Source organism: Pteropus vampyrus, unplaced genomic scaffold (genome assembly GCF_000151845.1).
Source record: "Pteropus vampyrus isolate Shadow unplaced genomic scaffold, Pvam_2.0 Scaffold146, whole genome shotgun sequence".
Classification (NCBI taxonomy): domain Eukaryota; kingdom Metazoa; phylum Chordata; class Mammalia; order Chiroptera; family Pteropodidae; genus Pteropus; species Pteropus vampyrus.
In genome coordinates, this window is record NW_011888927.1 from 256,310 (window position 1) to 279,430 (window position 23,121).

The 23,121-nt window shown below is 37.8% G+C and overlaps 1 protein-coding gene and 1 pseudogene across 6 annotated transcripts in view; one reads left to right on the forward strand and one right to left on the reverse strand.

The window, feature by feature from the left end:
- ICA1L (islet cell autoantigen 1 like) overlaps positions 1 to 23,121 on the forward strand; it is a 76,049-nt gene that overhangs the window by 47,786 nt on the left and 5,142 nt on the right. For 5 of the 6 annotated variants that reach the window (XM_011369130.2, XM_011369129.2, XM_023535994.1 and 2 more), the window contains one exon: positions 2,844 to 2,933. The exons of the other annotated variant lie outside the window; for it this stretch is intronic. In XM_011369130.2, coding sequence (XP_011367432.1) covers positions 2,844 to 2,933 — 90 coding nt within the window. The remainder of the gene's footprint in view (positions 1 to 2,843; positions 2,934 to 23,121) is intronic. 6 annotated transcript variants of the gene reach the window in all.
- LOC111745143 lies at positions 7,546 to 7,664 on the reverse strand (annotated as a pseudogene).

Genomic DNA, 23,121 nt, shown 5'->3' on the forward strand with positions numbered 1-23,121 from the left:
TCATAAAATGAGTTGAGAACATGATTGATTTTAACTTCAGTACTACCAGATAAAATCTGCAGTTACACCAATCAACTGGGGAAAAAAGTATGATCACCACTGGAATTTGTCAATGAGAGTGAAACAAAGGCTACTTTCCTGCCACCAATACTAAATTCCACATTTTCTTCATTGACTTTCCCAGGTGTCTTCTTTATATAGAAAATCAGTCTCTATATAGAAAAGCAGGTCTGAATTCTTGACCTGCTAAGTTACGTCTACCTAGGGAAGGCAGGTAATACCATTTCTTCCACCTAGCAAAACTTGGCATATTCGCTTCCTGTGGGTTCAGAGTTGACAAGAGAAAAAGGAATATCTCTGGGGGCTGGTTATATGGCAGCCTCTGGGCAAGGCTGCAGCAGAGGGGACTGTAGTAGAAAGCTAGGGGCACGGTGTCTTCCTGAGGAAAGGGTGATCTGCTTTGTTTATATGCCAAGGACTCTTTCTACTCACTTGCTGCTCTACCATCCTATGTCCAACCCAGCACCTTGGGAATCTTCTTGCTCCCCACTTCCATATTTGTTACTAATATTATAAATTCTCTTTCTGAAACATGTTGCAACTTTCCCGCTTCTTCTCTCTGACTCCACTACCAGAGCTACTTAGAGCCTCATTTGGTTTCTAGGGTTGCTGCAAGTCTTCCTCACATATCTCCCAAACCCCAGCTCATCCTCCATGCTTCCTCCAGAGTTCTCTCTCCAAGAAGCAGATTCTGATGTCAGTACCCTGCTTATATTTTTTAAAAATGAAGCACCATGGGCTCCAGAATAAAACCTGCCTGTGCCTGCATTTCTACCCTTATCTCCTACCTTCCTTCAAAAATACTTACCATTTCCTATAATCATATTGAGTATTTTTCGATCCCTCTGAGGTGCCTTTTGCTTGTGTCACTCCTTTGACTTCTGGAACTTGGGCTTGAGTGTTGGATTCCCAGCCCAGTGTTTGCTCCATAACAGCCAGCCCTTGCAGACTTCCTCAGCACTGACAAATGGAGATGGTTTCTCCCTCTGGCCTCTCATGGTGGTTTGTTTCATCTGTTTCATGGCTGTAATTATAGATTTCTTGTCTTATATTACTGTCTTTCATCTCTGGTAGATTTTAACCCTTGAAAAAAAAAAAAGCTTCATGGCACCTAACAGACCTATATTTATTGGTCTTAATGCATTGTACTTTGTATTAAAATACTTACGTTCACACTTTATCCACAGGACCATCATATTTTCTGCAGTCTGCAAGCACCTCAAGGGCGTGATCTGTGGGGTGATTTACTTTTATGTTTTATATGATAGCAGCATAAAGTTAGCTCAGTAAATAAAATAACTATCAGTTAATCACTCAGAATTTGTAAAATAGCCTAAAAGTAAGAATGGAAGTATTATTTGATAAAGAGGTACTCTTTCTGGGATAATTCAGATGTTTCACTATAATAAAATTTTAGAAAACAATAATTCTCATAGGACATATCAATGGCCCAAAAGTTATAAGATTTACAAACCAATTCATTCTCCACTATGAACTCCTGCTCTTTCTCCTTAACTCGCCATATCTCCAGCAGCCCTGGATTCTTCTCTTATTTTCTGTCAATACCATTGCAACAATATTTTTTCACAACTCAGATGTTTCACAATATCTGTTCTGGTCCCTGCCTGCAAGCTGACAGGATATTTCCATGTAATAGCTGAGGCACTGATATTCAGTGTTTGAGTGTCTTAAGGTCATCAGGCGGTTTAAAGTTAAAAAGAGACCAAAATCCGGTCTCCCGATTTCTAGTACAGGACTCTTTCCAGTTCACTAGCCTTTCTCTTATGTTTACACCTTCTGCTCCTGTGAGGGTAGACGAGGAAAGCAAGCTGGCCTGAGAGTTAAAAGATCTATATTTTAGGAACCCCAAGTGAGATCTTGGGCCTCGAATGATCTCTTCTATACAAGGAAGGTAGTAGGCAGAATAATCTAAGTTCTTTGCTAGTGCTGTTTTAATTATAGCATAAATAATTTCATGTTACAACAAACATTTCCCTGTGTTACCAATAGTGTATTTATAATGAATTTTTTAATGACTACAGAGTATTTTGTGACATTTATCTTTAATCTGTTTAATTTCTTATTATTTTTACTTTTTCATTTTATACATAATGCTTCAATAAATATAATCATGCATGCACTTTTTCCTTCAATTAAATTATTTCCTTAATATAAATAAGTTTCTAGGAATGGGATTACTGAGTCCAAGGGCATAAACATAATTGTCATTTTCAAGATTCTAATTGTCAGATCTGTTTCCTCTCTTCCTGACTCCTTAGAATTTATTTCTACACCTTATCCACTTGAAATTGTTTAAAAAACTTGGACATTTACATTCATGCACCTCTTAAAGATAAGGAAATGTTCCTAGAAATGTGTCATTAGGCAACTTCGTCCTTATGCAAATGTCATAGAGTGTACTTACACAAACCTAGATGGTACAGCAGCCTACTACTATAATTGTATGTGCTGTACTTTTATACACCTGGCAGTGCAGGTTTCTTTACAGTAGCATCATCACAAACACATACATACATAGTGCACTACATTGCATTGAGACAGTTACAACATCACTAGAAGATACAAATTTTTCAACTCCATTATAATCTTACGAGACCACTGTCATATACACGGTCCACTGACTGAATTGTCGTTATGTAGTGCATGACTGTATTTCAAAACCACTTTGAAAAATGTAAGGAAGTCTAACTCTAGCTAGGACTAAATTTAGATGATTTGAATAAAATACATAATTACATAATTCATTACTTCCCTCCCTCCAGGCTTGACCTCCAAAGGGGGCTTAGAGCCTCCTCTTTCACACGTTGATAACCAGCCAGTGCCTTCACAGAGTCCAAAGAAATTAACGAAATGTAAGTTATTTATATTCTTTGCCATCATATTATAAGTTGAATTCAGATAAATTTAGAAAAGGGTCACTTTAGAATCTTTGCCTATATTATCCAGAAAAATATCTTGTTAGTAATGAATTAAAATGCAAGCTGTACCTAGCCATTCTTCACTATAGAAAGAAGTGAATAGAAATTGTGATCTTGTCATAGTAAACTAAATTCTGTACTTTAATCTTTTATATTTTGTGTTAAGGTTTATTGACATTAGATAATACTACTGGGGATGGAAGATTCTCTTTGATTACAGGATGACTATTGACAAATAGTACATTCAGGCACTTAGCATAGGGCCTGGTACATGGTAATTGCTGACATATATTGAATACTTACCATACTATTGTCCACAGAGCTGGTCCATGTTATAATTACCATATAGGGTATTCGTAGAAAATAGACACTCCATTTTGTAGAATTTTACATACATATTAATCTTGGTCACTGATGCTGATTTTTTAAAACTTTTTAATTGGAAAGAATTTCAAATGTACAGAAATGTTGCATAAATGAAAATAGCACAAAGAACACTTGTATACCCTTTACCCATATTCACCTATTGTTAGTATTTTACCCCATTTGCTTTGTGCAGGCCTCTCTGTTATTTTATTCTGAACCAACTGAAGGTGGATTATGTATATCATGACCCTTTACCACTAAAATACTTCAGTTTGTGTTTCCTAAGAACAGGTATATTTTCTTGCATAACCGGAGCATGGTTGTAAACTTCGGGAAATTTAATATTAACACGGTACTTTTCTGTAATCTACCATGTATTTATATTACAGTTTTGTGAGTCGACTCAGAAATGTCCTTTATAGCACTTCTCGCTCTGCCCCTATATAGTGAGTCTAGAGTAATGTACTGTATTCATTTATCATGTCTTTTTAGCCTCTTGTAACCTGAAACTGTTCCACTAGGTTTTGTTTGTTTGTTTGTTTTTATTAGACTGCTCCTTATTTCAGTTTTAGCTGTTTTCTATAGTGGCTACACCAATCTGCAGTCCCACAACAATGCACAAGGGTTCCCTTTCCTCCACATCCTCTACATGTTATTTGTTGACTTTTTGATAACAGCCATTCTGACTGGTGTGAGGTGATACCTCACTGCTGTTTTGATTTGCATTTCCCTGATGATTAGAAATGTTGAGCATCTTTTCCTATGTCTGTTGGCCATCTATATGTCTTCTTTGGAAAAATGTCTTTCATGTCCTCTGCCCATTTTTTGATTAGATTGTTTTTTGGTTGTTATTGAGTTGTATGAATTCCTTATGTATTTTGGATATTAACCCCTCATCGGATATATCATTTGCAAATATATTCTCCCATTCAGTAGGTTGCCTTTTTGTTTTGTTGGTGGTTTCCTACACTGTGCAGAAGCTTTTTAGTTTGATATTCCAATCGTTTATTGTTTCCCTTGCTCAAGGAGACGTATCTAAAAAGGTATTACTCAGACTGATAGTTTACTACCTATGTTTACTACCTATGTTTTCTAATAGTTTACTACCTATGTTCTCATTTAGAAGTTTTATGGTTTCAGGCTCATTTTAAGTATATTTTTGTATATGGTGTAAGAGAGTGATCCAGTTTTGTTTTGGTTTTTGATTTTTGCATTTATCTGTCTAGTTTTCCGATACCACTGTTGAAGAGACTTTTGTTGCTCTATTGTACATTCTTACCTCTTTCATTGTAGATTAGTTGACCATATAAGCAAGGCTCTCTATTCTGTTTCATTGATCAATGTGTCTGTTTTTGTGTCAGTACCATACTGTTTTGATTATTACAGCTTTGCAGTATAGTTTGAAATAAGGGAGTGTGATACCTTCAACTTTGTTTTTCTTTCTCAAGATTGCTTTGGCTATTTCTTTCTCAAGATTGCTATGGTTTTTTATGGTCCCATATAAATTTTAGAATTATTTGTTCTAGTTATTGAAAAGAATGCCATTGGTATTTTGATAGGAATTGTATTGGATCTGTAGATTGCTTTGAGTAGTTATATGCATTTTAATGATATTAATCCTTCTAGTCCATGGACATGGTATATCCTTTTTCATTTGTGCCCTCTTCAATTTCTTCAGTGTCTTATAGGTCTTTTAACTCCTGAGTTGAATCTATTATTAGGTATTTTATTCTTTTAATGCAATTGTAAATGTGATTGTTTTCTTAATCTCTCCTTCTGATGGCTTGTTATTAGTGTAATGGATATCTGTATATTAATTTTGTGTACTGCTACTTTACTGAATTCTTTGATTAATTCTAATATTTTTTGGTTGGATTCTTTAGGGTTTTCTATATATAATATCATGTGTCTGCAGATAGTGACAGTTTTACTTCTTCCTTTCCAATTTGGATGCCTTTTGTTTCTTTTTCTTGCCTGGTTGCTGTGGCTACGACTTCCAATACTATATTGAATAATAGCGGTGAGAGTGGGCATCCTTGTCTTGTTCCTGATTTTGGAGGAAAATATTTTAGCTTTTCACCATTGAATAAGATGTTAGCTGTGGGCTTGTCATATATTGCCTTTATCAAGTTGAGGTAAGTTTCTTCTATATCCACTTTGTTGAGAGTTCTTACAAATGGATGTTGAATTTTGTCTATTGTTTTTTCTGCATCTATTGAGGTAATCATATGATTTCTATCCTTGGTTTTGTTGATGTGATGAACCACATTATTCTGTGGATGTAGAACCACCATTGCATCCTTTGTATAAATCTTACTTAATAATAGTGCATAATCCTTTTAATGTACTCTTGAATTCGGTTTGCTAACTTCGCTGAGGATTTTTGCCTCTGTGTTCATCAGAGATGTTAACCTGTAATTCCCTTTTTTGTAGTGTCTTTGTCTTTTTGGTATCAGAGTTATGCTGGCCTCATAGAATGAATTTGGAAGCATTCCTTCCTATTAATTTTTTGAAATAGCTTGAGAAGAATAGGTACTAATTCTCTTTTGAATGTTTGGTGGAATTCACCTGTGAAGCCAGTTGGTCCTGGACTTTTGTTGAGAGTTTTTTGATTACTGCTTCAATTTCATTGCTAATAATTGGTTAAGATTCTCTGTTTCTTCCTGATACAGTCTTAGAAGGTTGTATATTTCTAAAGTTGTCCATTTCTTCTGGATTGTCCAATTTGTTGGCATGTAATTGTTCATAGTATTCTTTAATGATCTTTGTGTTTCTGTGGTGTCAGTTGTAATCTCCTCTCTCATTTCTGATTTTATTTATTTGTATTTTTTGCCTGATGAGTCTTGCTAGAAGCTTGTCAATTTATTTCAAAAATAAATTTTATTTCAAAAAGCCAGCTCTTAGTTTCATTAATCTTTTGTCTTGTTTTTCTATTTCCTACTTCATTCACTCTGATCTTTATTATTTCCTTCCTTCTACTTTGGGTTTTGTTTGTTCTTTTTCTGGCTTCTTTATGTGTAAATTTAGATTGTTTATATGGGATTTTTCCTGCTTCTTGAGGTATGCCTGTATAGCTATACACTTTCCTCTTATAACTGCTTTTGCTACATCCCATAAAATTTATGAGATTGTGTTTTCCTTTTCATTTGTCTCAAGGTAGCTTTTGATTTCCTTTTTAATCTATTGATTGTTTAGAAGCATGTTGTTTAATCTCCATGTATTTGTGTTTTTTTCAGTTTTAGTCCTGTAATTTCTAGTTTCATGCCATTGTGGTCAAAAAATATGCTTGCTATAATTTCCATCTTCGTGAATTTACTGAGACTTGTTTTGTGGCCTGGTATGTGATCTATCCTGGAAAATGTATGTGTGCACTTGAGAAAAATGTGTGATCTGTAGTTTTTTGGATTAAATGCTCTATAAATGTCTATCGAGTCAAATAGGTCTAATGTGGCATTTTAGGCTATCATTTCTTCATTAATTTCTGTATGAATGATTTATCCATTGAGGTAAATGGAGAATTAAAGCCCCAACAATTATAGTATTACTGTTAATTTCTGCCTTTTTATCCATTAACATGTACTTTATATACTTGGGTGCTCTTGCATTGGGTTCGTGGATATTTACAATTGTCATATCCTCTTCTTGGATTGACCCCTTTAAAATTAGGTAATGTCCTTTGTCTCTTTTTACAGTCTTTGTTGTGAAGTCAATTTTGTCTGATATAAGTATTGCAACACTAGCTTTCTTTTCATTTCTATTTGCATGGAATATCTTTTTGCATCCTTTTACCTTCAGTCTGTGTGTCTTTTGATACTGAGTCTCTTGTAAGCAGCATATAGATAGGTCATGTTTTTTTTAATCCATTGTGCTATTCTATATCTTTTGATTGGAGCATTTAGTCCTTTTTGACATAATTACTGATAGGTATGTGCTTATTGCTTGTTTTGTGGTTCTTCAGTGTTCTTGTCTTGATCACTTTCCTTTTAATTTCTTGATTTTTAGTGTTTTGATTGGATTGCTTTCTCTTCATTTTTTTTTTTGTATGTTTTTGGTTTATAGTTACCATGAGGTTTATATATATCCATCTATGTCTATAGCAGTCTATTTTAAATTAATAGGGATTTAAGTTCAATCACATTTTAAAACAACTACATTTTATTCCTCCCTTCACTGTTTTTTATTCCTACAGTATCTGGTCTTCCTAGGTGGTCTCCCCTCCAAGTACTAACCAGGCCCCACCCTGCTTAGCTTCCAAGGTCAGATGAGATCAGGCATGTTCAGGGCAGCATGGCCGTAGACTCCTTTCACTGTTTTCGATGTAATATTTAATCTATTGCCAGTTCCTTCTAATGTATTCTTCATTTCAGTTATTGTATTCTTCATCTCTGATTGGTCCTTTATTACATCATCTGTCTCTTTGTTGAAGTGTTCTCTGAGTTCCTCTATTGCACTCTTAAGTTTGTTTAGCATCCTCATAACTGATTCTTTGAATTCTTCATCAGGCAAATTACTCATTCATTTCAGTAGGGTTTTTCCTATTCCTTCATTTGAGGCATATTCTTCAAGCTTCCCATTTTGTGTGACTTTCTTTGTTCCTATGAGTTGGATAGGATAGCCATCCCTCTCAATCTTGAAAGACTGGTCTCTGCGTACACTGTGTTAAATAGTTTTGGCAGACCAGTTTTTGTCAGGGCAGGTGCCTACAGTACCTGGTGTTATCACCTGGCCTAAAGGAGTGGTTCCAGGTGGGGCAGCCTGGTATGTGCATGCTTCTTTGCTTCTAATCCGGGTGGGGCTCCTGATGTAGACTGGGCTGCTAGGTGCACTCTTGGTGTGCCCTGTTGCTTTAACTGTGAACAGAGCAAGGTCTGGTGTGGCTGCTTTGCAAGCTTACATCGCAACAACCCACCCTCTCTCCCTAGGGGTCAAGCCTGAAAGTGTGCAGTCACTTTGATAGGTCTGCTCCCTTTCTGGGCAATGCAGTTCTTCACATGCTCAACAGCACACCTCTCATGCCACTCCTGCAGCCTGGCATGCATGCCCTGTTGCTTTAATTGTCTGCAGTCAGAGCAGGGTCTAGGTGTAGCCATTCTGCTTGCCTCTCAATGCCGTACTAGCTCCACCCTTTCTCGGAGTCAGGCAGGTCTGTGTGAATGCACAACCATACTCTCCAAGGGGTGTAGCTCCTCATGTGCTCAGCTGCACCCCACTCACTCTGGGCCAGATAGCCCTGCCTGCATGCCGTGTTGCTTTAATTGTCTGCCTTTAGAGCATGTCTGGGTGGGGCTGCTCTGCGTGCCTGCTTCTCAAGGCGCACTAGCTCTGCTGTTTCTCCGGGCGGTGAAGCCTTTCACACACACAGCAGGACTCCACTCACTTCACATGGGGCAGCCCTGAGTGTGGGTAAAGTTTTGCTAGCTCCACACTTTCTTTGGGTAGAGCAGTCCCAAGGGCGTGTGCAGCAGTGCCCCCACTATCTTTGCACTTTCTCTGGATGGAGCAGTCGTGCGTGCAGGTACTGCAGCATTTTGCTCCCTCCACACTCTCTCTAGGAGAAGCAGCCCCACGCGGGGATACAATAGCACCCTACTGCCTCCACATTTTCTCTAGGCAGGGTAGCCGTGATGACAGGTACTACAGCATTTTGTTAGCTTTGCACTCTCCAGGTGGGAGAGCCCCTGTGTGCACAAACCAGTGGGTGCCTGAAGCAGCACCTGCTGGATCAACCTCTGGGTGGAGGGGCCCCTGGTATGCATGCCACGGTGCTCACCTGTTTTTGCTGGACCTGCTCTAGCGGGGGATCCACGGGGCCCTGCAGGTGGGCCAGAGAACTTGGATGGCTCACACACTATCCACATTCAGGGTAAATGTAAACAATAGTACTCACCAGTTCCTCCAGTCCTGAGGTTGTTCACCTCAGCTCCCGCAGAGCTCTCGTGGGTCCCTGACCGTCTCTACGTGGTCCGTCTCTCTTGCTTATGGTGCAGAAGCTGTTCAGCTGGCACACAGTTGTCTCTCAGGAATTGCTCTAAATATAGGTGTACATCCAGTGTGTTCTTGGGAGGGCGTGAGCTCAGCGTCTGCCTACACCATCTTTGACCCGCCTGAAGCTATTCATTCTTGACTGAAATACGGCTTAGATGTTGTCCCTTTCTCAGGGTTTTACACCTGGAAGCTTACACTGCTCTTATCTCTCTCATTGGTGAAGTTAATTTTGATCATTCATTCAAGGTGTTATCTAGTTTTTCTCCTATATAATTACTATTTTATCCTCTCTTGCAATTACTAAGCAGTCTGTGGGGAGGTACTTTGTGACTATGCACACGTCCTGCTCTTCATCAGAATTTCCACTTAGATATAACATCCATTGTTGCTTATGGTTTGATTCAGTTTTTATCATAATGGTTGGGAAATGACATTTCTAACCTCATACTCCCTCTGCATTTTTTTATGGTAGAAAAGACATAACAAAATCTACTATCTTAATCATTTTTAAGTGTGCAATTTAGTAATGTTAAGTATATGCACACTGATGTAAAATCTATCTCCAGAACTTTTTCATCTTGCAAATCTGAAACTTTATTCCTATTAAACAACAACTCCTTTTTTTCTGGTAACCACCATTTTACTGTTTCTATTAATTTGACTACTTAGGTATATCATATAAGTAGAATCATATAGTATTTGTCTTTTGTGATTGGCTTAGTTCATTTAGCATAATGTGCTCAAGGTTCATCCATGTTGTAGCATGTGACAGGATTTCCTTCCTTTTTAAGATTGAATACTATCCCATTATATGGTTATATCACATTTTATTTATCTGTTGACCAAAATTTTTAAACAGCCTTATTGACATATAATTCACATGCCATATAGTTCATTCTTTCTACCAGTTCTCAATACTTTGCTGTAAACGAAAGACCTCTCTTCTTCCTCATTTATTTATGTTCATTCCTGTATTGATTCATATTTTTTCAGTGGCTTAAATCACTACTGTACTTAATCATTTTGGTGCTAAAATTGCCCATGTTGGCCAGTGGGAGACCTTTCAGACTGACTTCTGAATCCTTGTGATATCATTATTTTTTAAATGTCAAATAATTCAGACCTACAGATAGGTTTGCAAAAGTAATACAAAATATTTCCTAGATTTCCCAAAATGTTACTATATTTGCCTTATTCTGTCTTTGTTCATGATTTGTTTAGATAGATAGATAGATAGATAGATAGATAGATAGATAGATAGATAGATATAGATTTTTTTTTTCCTTCTGAAATTCTGAGACCAGGGAGCAGACATAATGTCCCTTTACCCCTAAATATTTCACTCTTTCCTAAAAACAAGGACATTCTCTTACATAATCATGATACAGTGGTCAAAATAAGGAGTAATCTGTAGACCTTATTCTGATTTTGTCAGTTATCCCACTAATGTCATTTATAAAAAAGAAAAAGGGTTTTTTTCCTAGCCCAGGATCCAGTCCTGAATCATACATTGCATTTAGTTGTCTCTTTGGTCTCTTTTAATCTGGAACAGTTCCTCAATCTTTGTGCTTCATCATTGTGACTCTTTATAGTGTAGAGGCCATTTATTTTGTAGTGTATTACTTGAGTTAGGTTTATCTGATGTTTTCTCATAATTAGATTCAGGTTTTGTATTTTAGCAAGACTAGCAGCACAGGAACAATGTGTCTTGTTAATAAACCATATCAGGAGATACATGATGTCTACTTTATCCTATTGCTTGTGATGTTAACTTTGATTACTTGGTCTGTCAGGTTTCTCCATTATAGAAGATACTTATCTTTTGGGAAAATATTTTATAGTTGTATAAATAGTTTGTTTCTATCAAAGTTTCACCTACTAATTTAGCATTCACTGATAATTCTTACAAGAAACATTTATTACTATGGTCGCTGCCAAATGGTGGTTTTCTATTTCCTCATTTATTCTACATTTATCAGTTGGCATTCTGCTGTGTGGAAGAGCTTTCTCATGTCCCTCATTTTTTACTTGTTGATAAATATCATTGTGGACTCTTGGAGTCCTATTTGATTATTCCCAACCCTTTGGGATAAATTAATCAAGGAATCCATCAGTTCCAAGAAAATCATGAAATCACACCAGCTGATTCAGAATACAGCCATCTCCTAGGGTGTCAGACTATTTATAATTATAGTTTTCTTTTATAAAAACCCGCTAAAACTGAACTTGTTCTTAATCATTTAAAATAGAGACTATAAATAATAAATTTCAGGAATGAACTTAAAAAATCAGAGGTAACGAGAAAGCTATGATTTGCTTATAATCCATGAGGCTTATTGTGTGTTTGGGGAGAAAGTGGGATGGAATGGGGGGAAATCTCTCAGAAAAAAGCTGCTATAAAATTAGGGCTGAGAATTTTTATAAAAATTAAAATTCCTAACAGCTTTAAAATTCATTCACAAAGTGCCCATTTCAGTAGTCATTAAGGAAATGCAAATAAAATCACAATGCAATACCATTACACCCTTACCAACATGGCTTAAATGAAAAAAAAGAAAATTTCAACATGTTGACAAGGATGTGGAGGAACTCAGATACTGCTTCGGGGAGTGTAAATTCATGTTACCATTTCAGTGGTATTACTATTTAGCTAAAACTGAACACACATATAACCCAGACCAAGCATTTACACTCCTTAGCATATATCCAACAGAAATGCATCATCTTGACCAAATATATGCACAAGAATGTTATCACAACATTATTGCTAATAACCCAAAATGGAATTTATCTTAGTTTTCCCTGTAAGAGGGTGGATGTGTGAGTAATGACTGGAAGGGTGTCACGAGGGGAGGTTCAAAGGAGTAGTCATGTTGTTTCTCAATTTATGGTTCCTTTTATTTTATGAAAATTAATGTTGTTTGGATCTTTTTCTCTATACTTATAGTACAGTTCAGTATAATTCATTTTCTATTTGTTTTCCTGTAAGAATTTCTGTAGGCAAGAAAAGTATACACACAGAGAGCCCCCATAAAAATAATGAAACTAAGACCTTCATTTCCCATTGTAACAGATGAATATAAGACCATCCCACATTTGTAAATGCTGTATAATTTTCATGTATTCTTCAGAACCCCTCAACAGCTGCACAAGGAAGGTCAGGTGTTAGAGGAATGACCACATATCCTGATTGACACCTATAATTCCAGCATAATTATTAATAATGTATTCTGATTTAATGATACATTATTACTTTATAGATGAGGAAACAAGAGCCCCTAAGGTTAAATGATTGCATATGATTAATAGGTAGTGTGCCCAGAACTCAAAGCAAGAACTTGTGTGGGTATCACTGACACTACCTTGAGGGAGTAGTGGACACATACAATTGGACACACACTGACCTGATCCTTGAGACTTTGGATCTCCACAGCCCAAACTCCAGCCTTTGCTCTGTGGAAGTGGTAACCAAAATTGTAAAAGAGAGTTCCTCAGACTCTTATTAGTATGACTGCTTTCTGTCCTCTGCCTGCTGTGTCTCTGGTTTCATATGTAAGTCTTAGATTGTCCCCTGGATCTCAGCCCTGCTTTCTGGACCCCTTGGCCTTTAAGAACCTAGCCTTCTGTGATGACCCATTGTTTGTGCCACTGTGCATTCTTCCATTAGTCCCAGCCTTTGTCCAAAATGTATATCCTTGATTATCTACAGTACAACTTGTAGACTATCAATACATGATATTTTCCAATCTCCACAGGAAAATGAGAGGAAGTTGGCTAAGAGTAAATTGTATCTGAGACACAATTGATTCTATTAAATATAATTTTAAAAATTATCGTACTTGGACTTAGTCAACATGGTGAAGTAGGTAAACCTCCTGTGCTTACTTCCTCTCACGATCCAGTCAAAATTAGAACTAAATTATAGAACCATCATTACAAATCACCTGAAGACTAGTTGAACAGAAGTCCTATAATTGAGGATATAGAGAAGCAGCCATGTTGAGACTGGTAGGAGGGGCGGAGATGTGGAATAGGCAGGTCCCACACCCAAGGTGTGGCAATTAAGAATCAGGAGAGATTGATTGCAAAGGTCCCCTTTGAGAAGCAAGGGGTCACAGCTCTACACTGGGTTCCCTAGCCAGGGAGCCAGTGCTGAGGAGTTCGCATAACATCTGTTCTTAGAGGGCCAGTGCACAGAAACACTTTCTCTAAGCTCTAGATGAGGGGCAGCAGCTTGGAAAGCACCAAGGACACCCATAGAGGAACTAAATTGACTAATTTCAGGGCAAAGGCTAGAGGGGCAAGGGTCAAGGCAGCTATTTCTGGGGACAGAAGTGCTGACAGCAGCCATTGTTCCCTTTTTGAGTTTGTTTTCCACACAGCCATCTCAGCACAGGTATGCACCAAATCTGTGCTCTCCATTAACCTGCTAATAGCATTTGCACCCCACTGGTTGAATCACTGAGACTCGGCCCCACTCAACTCACTCGCCTGACCTGAGTCTCTTCCAGCAGTTCCTCTACACCAGCAGCCTGCCTCAGCTCCTGCTGTGGAATTTTCCAAAATCTCTCAAAAGGTCATAAATTCCAAACAAGCAGTAGCCAGCCTTGGCAAGCCTTGTAGCTCTTGCTAAGCAGCCACAAGCCCAGCAAGCGGTGAAGGGTCTCAAAAGGGTCTCAACTTGCATTGTAAATCCCATGAGGCATAAGCAGTGGCCAGTCTTGCCCGGGAACATAGCTTCAACCAAGTGGCCATAAGCCCAGCACAAGTGGCAGCTGGTCTCAGCTCACATGATTAAGCCAAAGGGTCCAAAGCCTGGCACTAGTAGGAGCCAGCCTTGGTTCTCAGTATATTCCCTCCCAAATGCCTCTAAGCCCAGCATAAGCAGAAATCAACCACACATCACTTTGTAGCTCCCACCAGGTGGCCCCAAACGCAGCACAAATGGCAGCTGAACTTGACCTGCACCAGAACCCCTCCTGAGGCTCCAGTCCAAATATACCCAGTGGCTGGCTTCAGATCACACCAGCACCACTCAACCATCTCCACAAACAACACCCCAAAGGGCACACTTGGCTAGTGCCAGAGCCCTGCTAAAGCGACTCCTGCTCCATGGGGTCAGTCCCCACACAACAGTTCATCCCCTATAGTCATGGCCAGCCCTCACAGCCAGTCAAGAAGAGGGTCAATACTCACTGACATACCCACGGTAATCGAGACCCAACTACAGCAGGAGGGCACACCCAACCCACACAGGAGATACCCCTGGATCACTTGGATCAGGTGACCAGAGAGACTGCGCTACTGAGCCCCTTAGGACACCTTCTGCATAAGGCCACTCTGTCAAGACTAGGAGACACAGCAGATATAATACATAGAAACAAAGAGGAAGTCAGCCAAAATGAGGAGACAAAGAAACACGTCTCAAATGAAAGAACAGGACAAAACTTCCCCCCGAAAAGAACTAAATGAAATGGAAACTTATCATCTACAGATACACAGTTCAAAACACTGGTTATAAGGATGCCCAATGAACTTAGGGGAAAAATAGACAAACTGAGAACATACACAAAGAGATAGAAACTATCAAAAAAGAGCCAGTCAGAAATGAAGAATACAGTACATGAAATGAATATACTAGAGGGAATCAACATAAATTAGATGAAGCAGATCTAATCAGTGATCTTCAAGAGGGGGTAGCAGAAAACAACCAATCAGAACAACAGAAAGTAAAAAGAATTTTAAAAAGTGACAATACTTTAATGGACCTTGTGACAACATCAGGTGTACCAGCATTCGCATCATAGGGGTACCAGAAGAAGAAGAAAGAGAAAACCCGTTTGAAAAAATAATCACTGAAAACTTCCCTACAAGTCCAGGAAGTTCAGAGAGTCCCAGACAAGATGAACCCAAACAAGAACACACCAAGACACATCATATGTAAAATGTCAAATTTAAAGGCCAAGGGAGAATCTTAAAAGTATCAAGAGAAAAGCAGTTATGTAGAAGGGAGATTCCATAAGACTATTAGCTAATTTCTCAATAGAAACTTTGCAGGCCAAAGGGAATGACATGAAATATTCAAATTGCTGAAAGATAAAGACCTCCAACCAAGATTACTTTACTCAGCAAGGCTATCTTTTAGAATCAAAGGAGAGATAAAGAGTTTCCCAGACAAGAAAAAGCTAAAGGAGTTCATCACCACTAAACCAGTATTACAAGGTATGTTAATGGGATTCTTTCATGTAGAAAAGAGCAAAATAAAAATAAGAAAATATAGGAAAGAAAAAAAATGATAACCAACAAAGACAGACAGTAAAAGCATTGGATCAACCAACTGTAAAGCTAGTACAAAGGTTAAAAGACAGAAGTAAGAAGATCATGTGTAATTACAACAGTAAATACAAGATACACACAAACACAGAAGTAAAAATGACAAAAACATAAGTGTGGATGGGGGGTGAGTAAAAATAGCAGTGATTTTAGAATGTGTTCAAACTTAAGCAACCATCAGCTTTATACTGCTATGAACATCTCTTGGTATATATAAAGTACATGGTAACGACAAACCAAAAATCTGTGAGATTTACAAGAAATAAAGAAAAAGGAAACCAAACATAACACTATAGAAAGTCAACATACAAGAGAATAAAAAAGGAACAGAATGGCAAAAACAATCAGAAAACAATTAATAAAATAGAATAACTATGTACACGTCAATAATTACATTAAAAGTAAATGGACTAAATGCTCCAATCAAATGAAATAGGTTGCCTGAATGGACAAAAAAACAGGACCCATACATATGCTGCCTATAAGAGACTGACTTCAGTTAGAAAGATACAGAATGAAAGTAAAAGAATGGAAAAAGAGACATTTCATGCAAATGGTTAAAAAAAAAAAAAAAGTGGAAGAACAAAAACTAAAACAAAAAAAAAAAACAGACTTTAAAACAAAATGTAACAAGAGATAAAGAGGGCATTTCATAATGACAAACAGATCAATCCGACAAGAAGATATAACTCTTGTAAACATCTGCATAGCCAACAATGGAGCACCAAAACACATAATGCAGTAAAGGGAGAGAGCAACAGTAATATAATACACAATACAGTGGGGTAATTTAACACCACACTGACACCAATAGATAGATCATCCAGATAGAAAATCAACATGGAAACAGTGGCCTTAAATGACACATTAGAGCAGATGTACTTAATTATTTTTAGGACATTTCACCCAAAAGCAGCCGAATGTACATTCTTTTCAAGTGCACATGGAACATTTTCCAGGATAGACCATTTGTTAGGTCACAAAATAAATCTCAGTAAATTTAAGACTGAAATCATAAAGCATCATCTCTGATCAAAGGGTATGAAACTAGAAATGAATTACAAAAAGAAAACTGATAAACACATGGAAGCTAAATAACATGGTACTAAATAATGAATAGGTTAATAATAAGATCAAGGAAGAAATCAAAGATACCTTGAAATAAAAGAAAATGAAAATACGATGACACAAAAATCTATGGGACACAGTGAAAGCAGTCCTCTGAGGTAATACAGGCCTACCTCTCAGAAACAAAGAAAAAAAATCTCAAACAATCTAAAGGAACTAGAAAAAGAAAAATAAAGCCCAAAGTACGTAAAAAGGAAGAGTAAATAAGAGTAGGAATACATGAACTAGAGTCTTAAAAAACAAAACCATCAACAAAACTAAAAGCTGGGTCTTTGAAAAGATAAACAAAATTGATAAACCTTAGCCAGACTCATCAAGAAATAAATAAAATCAGAACTGAAAGAGAACTGATACCTGACGTCACAGAAATACAAATAATCATTTAAAATACTATAAACAATTATATGCCAACAAATTGGACAATCCTGAAGAAATGGAGAGATTCCTAGAAACATACAATTTTGTACAACTAAATCAGGAAGAAACAAAATCTGAACAGACTGATAAATACTAACAAAATCGAATCAGTGATCAAATTACCCAGCAAACAAAAATCCTGGACCGGATGGTTTCACAGGTTAATTTTACCAAACATTCAAAGAAGAATTAATACCTATCTTTCTCAAACTATTCCAAAAAATTAAAGAGGATAGAAGGCTCCCAAACTCATTTTACGAGACCAACATTACTTTGATACCAAAACCAAAAAAACATTAGAAAAAAAGAAAATTATAGGCCAATATTTCTGATGAACAGAAGTCCTCAACAAAATATTAGCAAGCTGAATTAAGCAATACATTAAAAAGATCCTACACCAGGATCAAGTGAGATTTATTCATGATATGCAAGTTTGATTCAGTATCCGAAAATCAATTAATATGACACACCACTTAAGCAAACTGAAGAATAAAAATATTGTGATTATCTCAATATATGCAGAAAAAGCATTTGGCAATATCCAGCATCCATTTGTGATGAAATTTTTCAGCAAAATTGCGATAGATGGAACATACCTCAATAGAATAAAGGCCATATATGACAAATCCATAGCTAACATCACACTCAACAGTGAAAAGCTGAAAGGCTTCTCTTTAAGTTCAGAAACAAGAAAAGGATGTCTAATTTCACTGTTTTTGTTCAACATAGTATTGCAAGCCCTGGCCACAGCAAGCAGGCAAGGAAAAGAAATAAAAGGCATCCACATTGGAAGGGAAGAAGTAAAACTGTCATTATTTGCAGATGACATGATATTATAAAAGAGAATCCTAAAGAGTCCATCAAAAAACTATTAGAACTAATACATGAATTAGTTAAGGTAGCAGGATACAAAATTAATATTCAGAAATCAATTGCATTCTTATACACTAATAACAAAAAATCGGAAAGAGAAATTAATCACAAAGAATAAAATACCTAGGAATAAATTTAACCAAGGAGGTTAAAGACCTGTACTCGAAAAAGTATAAGATATTGAAAAAAGAAATTGAAGGAGATATAACTAATATAAGAATATACTGTGCTCGTGGATAGGAAGAATTAACATTGTTCAAATGATCATACTACCCAAAGCAGTCTACAAGATTCAGTGCAATCCTTATCAAAATACCAATGGCATTTTCACAGAACTAAAACTGGTAATCCTAAAATTTACACAGAACCACAAGAGGCTCTGAGTAGCCACAGCAATCATGAGAAAGAAGAACAAAGTTGGAGGTATCATGCTACCTGATACCAAACTATACCACAAGGATATAGTAATTAAAACAGCATGGTACTGGCATAAAAACAGACACATAGATCAGTGGAACAGAATAGAGAGCCCAGAAATAAACCCATGCCCCTATTGTCAATTAATCTATAATGAAAGAGGCAAGAATATACAATAAAGACAGTCTTTTTAATAAATGGTGTTAGGGAAACTGGACAGATACATTTAAAAAAATGAAACTAGACTACTTTGTTACACCATACACAAGCATAAACTCAAAATGGGTTAAAGACTTAAATATTAAGACCCGAAACTATAAAACTCCTAGAAGAACACAGGCAGCAAACTCTGACATTGCTCTTAGTAATACACACACACACACACACACACACACACACACACACACACATACACACACACACGTGTGTGTGTGTGTTTATATCAACTCAGGGAAGGGAAACAAAAAATAAACAAATGGGACTACTAAAAGTTTTTGCTCAGCAAAAGAAACCATCAACAAAATGAAAAGACAACCTACTGAATGGGAGAAGATATTTGCCAGTGATACATCACTAATCCTTAGAGAAATGCAAATCAAAACCACAGTGAAATATCACCTCACACCTGTCAGAATGGCTATCAGCAATAAATCAACAAACGAGTGTTAGTGAAGATACGGAGAAAAGGGAACCCTTGTGTATTGTTGGTGGGATTGTAAATTGGTGCAGCTGCTGTGGAAAACAGTATGGAGGGTCTTAAAACTAAAAATATGACTACCATATGATGTAGCACTTCCACTTGGTATTTATCTGAAGAAATTCAAAAAGTTACATGCATCCCTATGTTAACTGCAGCATTATTTACAATAGCCAAGATATGGAAGCAACTTAAGTGTCCATCGATAGACAAATGGATAAAGAAGAGGTGGTACATATATACAATGGACTATTACTCATTCATAAAAATGAACGAAATCTTGCCATTTCTGACAACATGGATGGACCTAGAGGGTATTATACTAAGTGAAATAACTCAGAGAAAGATAATTACCATGTGATTTCACTTGTATGTGGAATCTAAAACACAAAATAAATGAACAAAACAGACTCCTAGAAACAGAGAACAGATGGGAGGAGGGTTGGGGAGATGAGTGAAAACAGTGAAGAAATTAAGTGCAGATTTATGCTTCCACTCAAGAGGGTGGAATAGGTAAACACTATGCTTGCCTCTTCTCACAACCACATCAAAATTACAACTAAACTACAGAATGGCCATTATCAGGAGTTGCCGGGGGTCTCGCTAAACAGAGCTCCTACAAAAGGGGACACGCAGAAGAGGCCACGTTGAGACTGGTAAGAGGGGCGGAAATATGAAATAGGCTCGTCTCACACCTGAGTGTGGTGGTTGAGAATCAGAAATATTTCTGCTACGGAGGTCCCCCTGGAAGAGCAAGGGATCCAGGCTCCACCCCGGGCTCCCCAGCCCAGGATTCCAGTGCTGAGAAAAGAAGTCCCCACAACTTCTGGCTGTGAAAACCATCAAAGGTTATTGCTCAGTGAGACAGAGGGCTGAGGTAATCTCAATCTTTCCTCTTAAGGGGCCCACACAGACTTACTTGGTGACGGAATCACTCACTCTGAGCTCAAGCGCTGGGGAGGCAGCTCAAAGGGCACTAGGGACATACAGGGAGGAACTGAGTTGTCTGGCTTCAGGGCGAGGGCTGGAGGGGCAGCTTTTTCCCAGACAGAAGTGCTGGTACAGGGCATTGTTCCTCTGTTGAACCCTCTGCTGCCAAGTGTGTAGATACAGGTGGCCACCATATTTGAGTCTCCATCAACTTAACAATGGTCACTCTGCCCAGGTGATTCCCTGAGACTCTGCCCCTCCCAAATTGTGGGCCCACCCAAGCTGCTTCCAGTGGATTTTCCATACAAACAGCCTGTCTTGGCCCATGCTGTGGACTTTCCTATAAACCCTCAAAGGTTTGCAAAAGCTAAACAAGCAGCATCTGCCCTCACTGTGCCCCATACCTCTTGCTGAGCAGCCTCAAGCCCAGTGGCAGCCAGCCTCAGTTTGCAGCTTGGCCTCTTGAGGCACTTCTAAGCCCAGCATAGGTGGTGGCCATATGTGGATTGCTTGGTGGCTCATGCCAGGTGACTCCAGGCACGGTGCAGGCTGCAGATGAACTTGGCCTGCGGCAAGGTCCCTCCCAGGAGACCCCAGCCTGCACACTTTGTGGCCAGCTCCAGTCTGAACCAGAGTATCACCTGGGGTCACATCTGAGGACAATACACCCAAAATGCAGACTTGGAAGTCACCAGAGCCCTGCTAAAGCAAATCCTACTCAGAAGGGTCAGCCCCTGCAATTTAGCTCTTCCACTGGTCATGGTCAGTCATCACAACCAATCAGCCTGAGGGTCAATCCCTCCCATTGACAAACAAACAGCAGCCAAGGCTCAACTATAACAAGAAGGCATACACAACCCATACAAGGGACATAACCTGGAGCACCAGACTCAGGTGACCAGGGAAGACTGTGCCACTGGGACCCTCAGCACATGTACTAAGACCACTCTACTAAGACCGGTAGACATAGGAGCCTTACCTAATATATAGAAACAAACACAAGTAGGCAGCCAAAATGGGAAGACAAGAAACATGTCCAAAATGAAAGAACAGAACAAAGCTCCAGAGAAAGAACTAAACAAAATAAAGACAAGCAGTCTACCAGATGCAGAGTTCAAAACACTTGTTATAAGGATTCTAAATGAACTCAGGGGAAGAGTAGATGGAACTCAGTGAGAACTTTAACAAAGAAATAGAAAACATAAAAGTGGAAACAAATTATAAAAAAGAACCAGTCAGAAGTGAAGAATACAATAACTGAAATGAAGAGTAACTAAGGAGGGGTAAACAGTAGATTAGATGAAGCAAGGGATCGAATCAGCGATTTATAAGATAAAGTAGCAGACAATCCAGTCAGAACAGCAAGAAAAAGAATCCAAAAAAAATCAGGATACTTCAAGGGGCATCCAGGACAACATCATGCATACCAACATTCACATCAAAGGGGTACCAGAAGGAGAAGAGAGAGAACAAGAAATTGAAAATCTATTTCAAGAAATAATGACAAAAAACTTCCCTAACCTGGTGAAGGAGATAGACATACAAGCCCAGGGAGCATAGAGAATCCCAAACAAGAGGAACGCAAAGAGGCCTACACCAAGACACATCATAATTAACATGCCAAGGGGTAAAGACAGAGAATCTTAAAAGCAGCAGGAGAAAAACAGTTAGTTACCTACAAGTTTGCTCCATAAGACTGTCATTTGATTTCTCAATAGAAGGGATAGGCATGAAATATTCAAAGTGATGAAAAGTAAGGACCTACAACCAAGATTACCCAGCAAATCTTTCATTTAGAATTGAAGGACAGATAAAGAGCTTCCCAGACAAGAGAACACTAAAGGTGTTCATCACCACCAAGCCAGTATTAAAAGAACTGTTAGAGGGACTTGTTTAAAAAGGATAAAAAGATTAAAAATATGAATAAAATGGCAATAACTACATATCTATCAACAAACTATTTCAAATAAAAAAGGATTAAATGCTCCAATCAAAAGATGGTGGCTGAATGGATAACAAAACACATGTGCTGCCTACAAGAGACTCAATTCAGACAGACACACACAGACTGAAAGTAAAGGGATGAAAAAAGAAGTTGCATGAAAGTGGAAACAAACAAATGAAAAGCTGGGGTAGCAATAGTTACACCAGACAACACAGACTTTAAAACAAAGGTTATAATGAGGCAAAAGACCCAGTTATCTTACTTCTGGGTATTTATCTGAAGGAACTCAAAACTCCACTTTGAAGAGACATGTGAATCCATACGTTCATTGCAGCATTATTTACAGTAGCCAAGATATGGAGGCATCATGGGTGTCCATCAATGGATAAATGGATAAAGAGGTTACACACACACACACACACACACACACTGGATTATCACTCAGCCATAAAAAGAATGAAATCTTGCCATCTGCAATATGGATGGACCTAGAGGGTATTGTACTGAGTGGAGTAAGTCAGATAGAGAAAGATGTCATATGTGGAATCTAGAGAACAGGACAAACAACAGAATCAAGCTCATAGATAAAGAGAGCATTTTGACGGTTGTCAAATTGGGTAGAGGGTGGAAAGGAGAGGGGATTAAGAGGTACAAATTGGTAGTTACAAAATAGTCATGGGAATGTAAAGTACAGCATCAGGAATATAGTCAGTAGTACTATATTTATCAAGGTGATCACTTCGTAAGTTATATAAATGTCTAATCACTGTATTGTACACCTGAAACTAATATAACGTATGTCAACTATAATTGAAAAAATATGTAATAAAAAAGTCCAAATGGCAGTTACAAAACAGTCGAGGGGGAGTATAGTATAGGGAATATAGTCTGTAATATTGTAATAACCATGTGTGGTGTCAAATGGGTACTGGACTTATTGGGGATCACTTCTGTTATGTTTAATCACTGTGTTGTACACCTGAAACATGTCAACTGTAATTGAAAAATAAATTTAAAATATATCAAAAAAT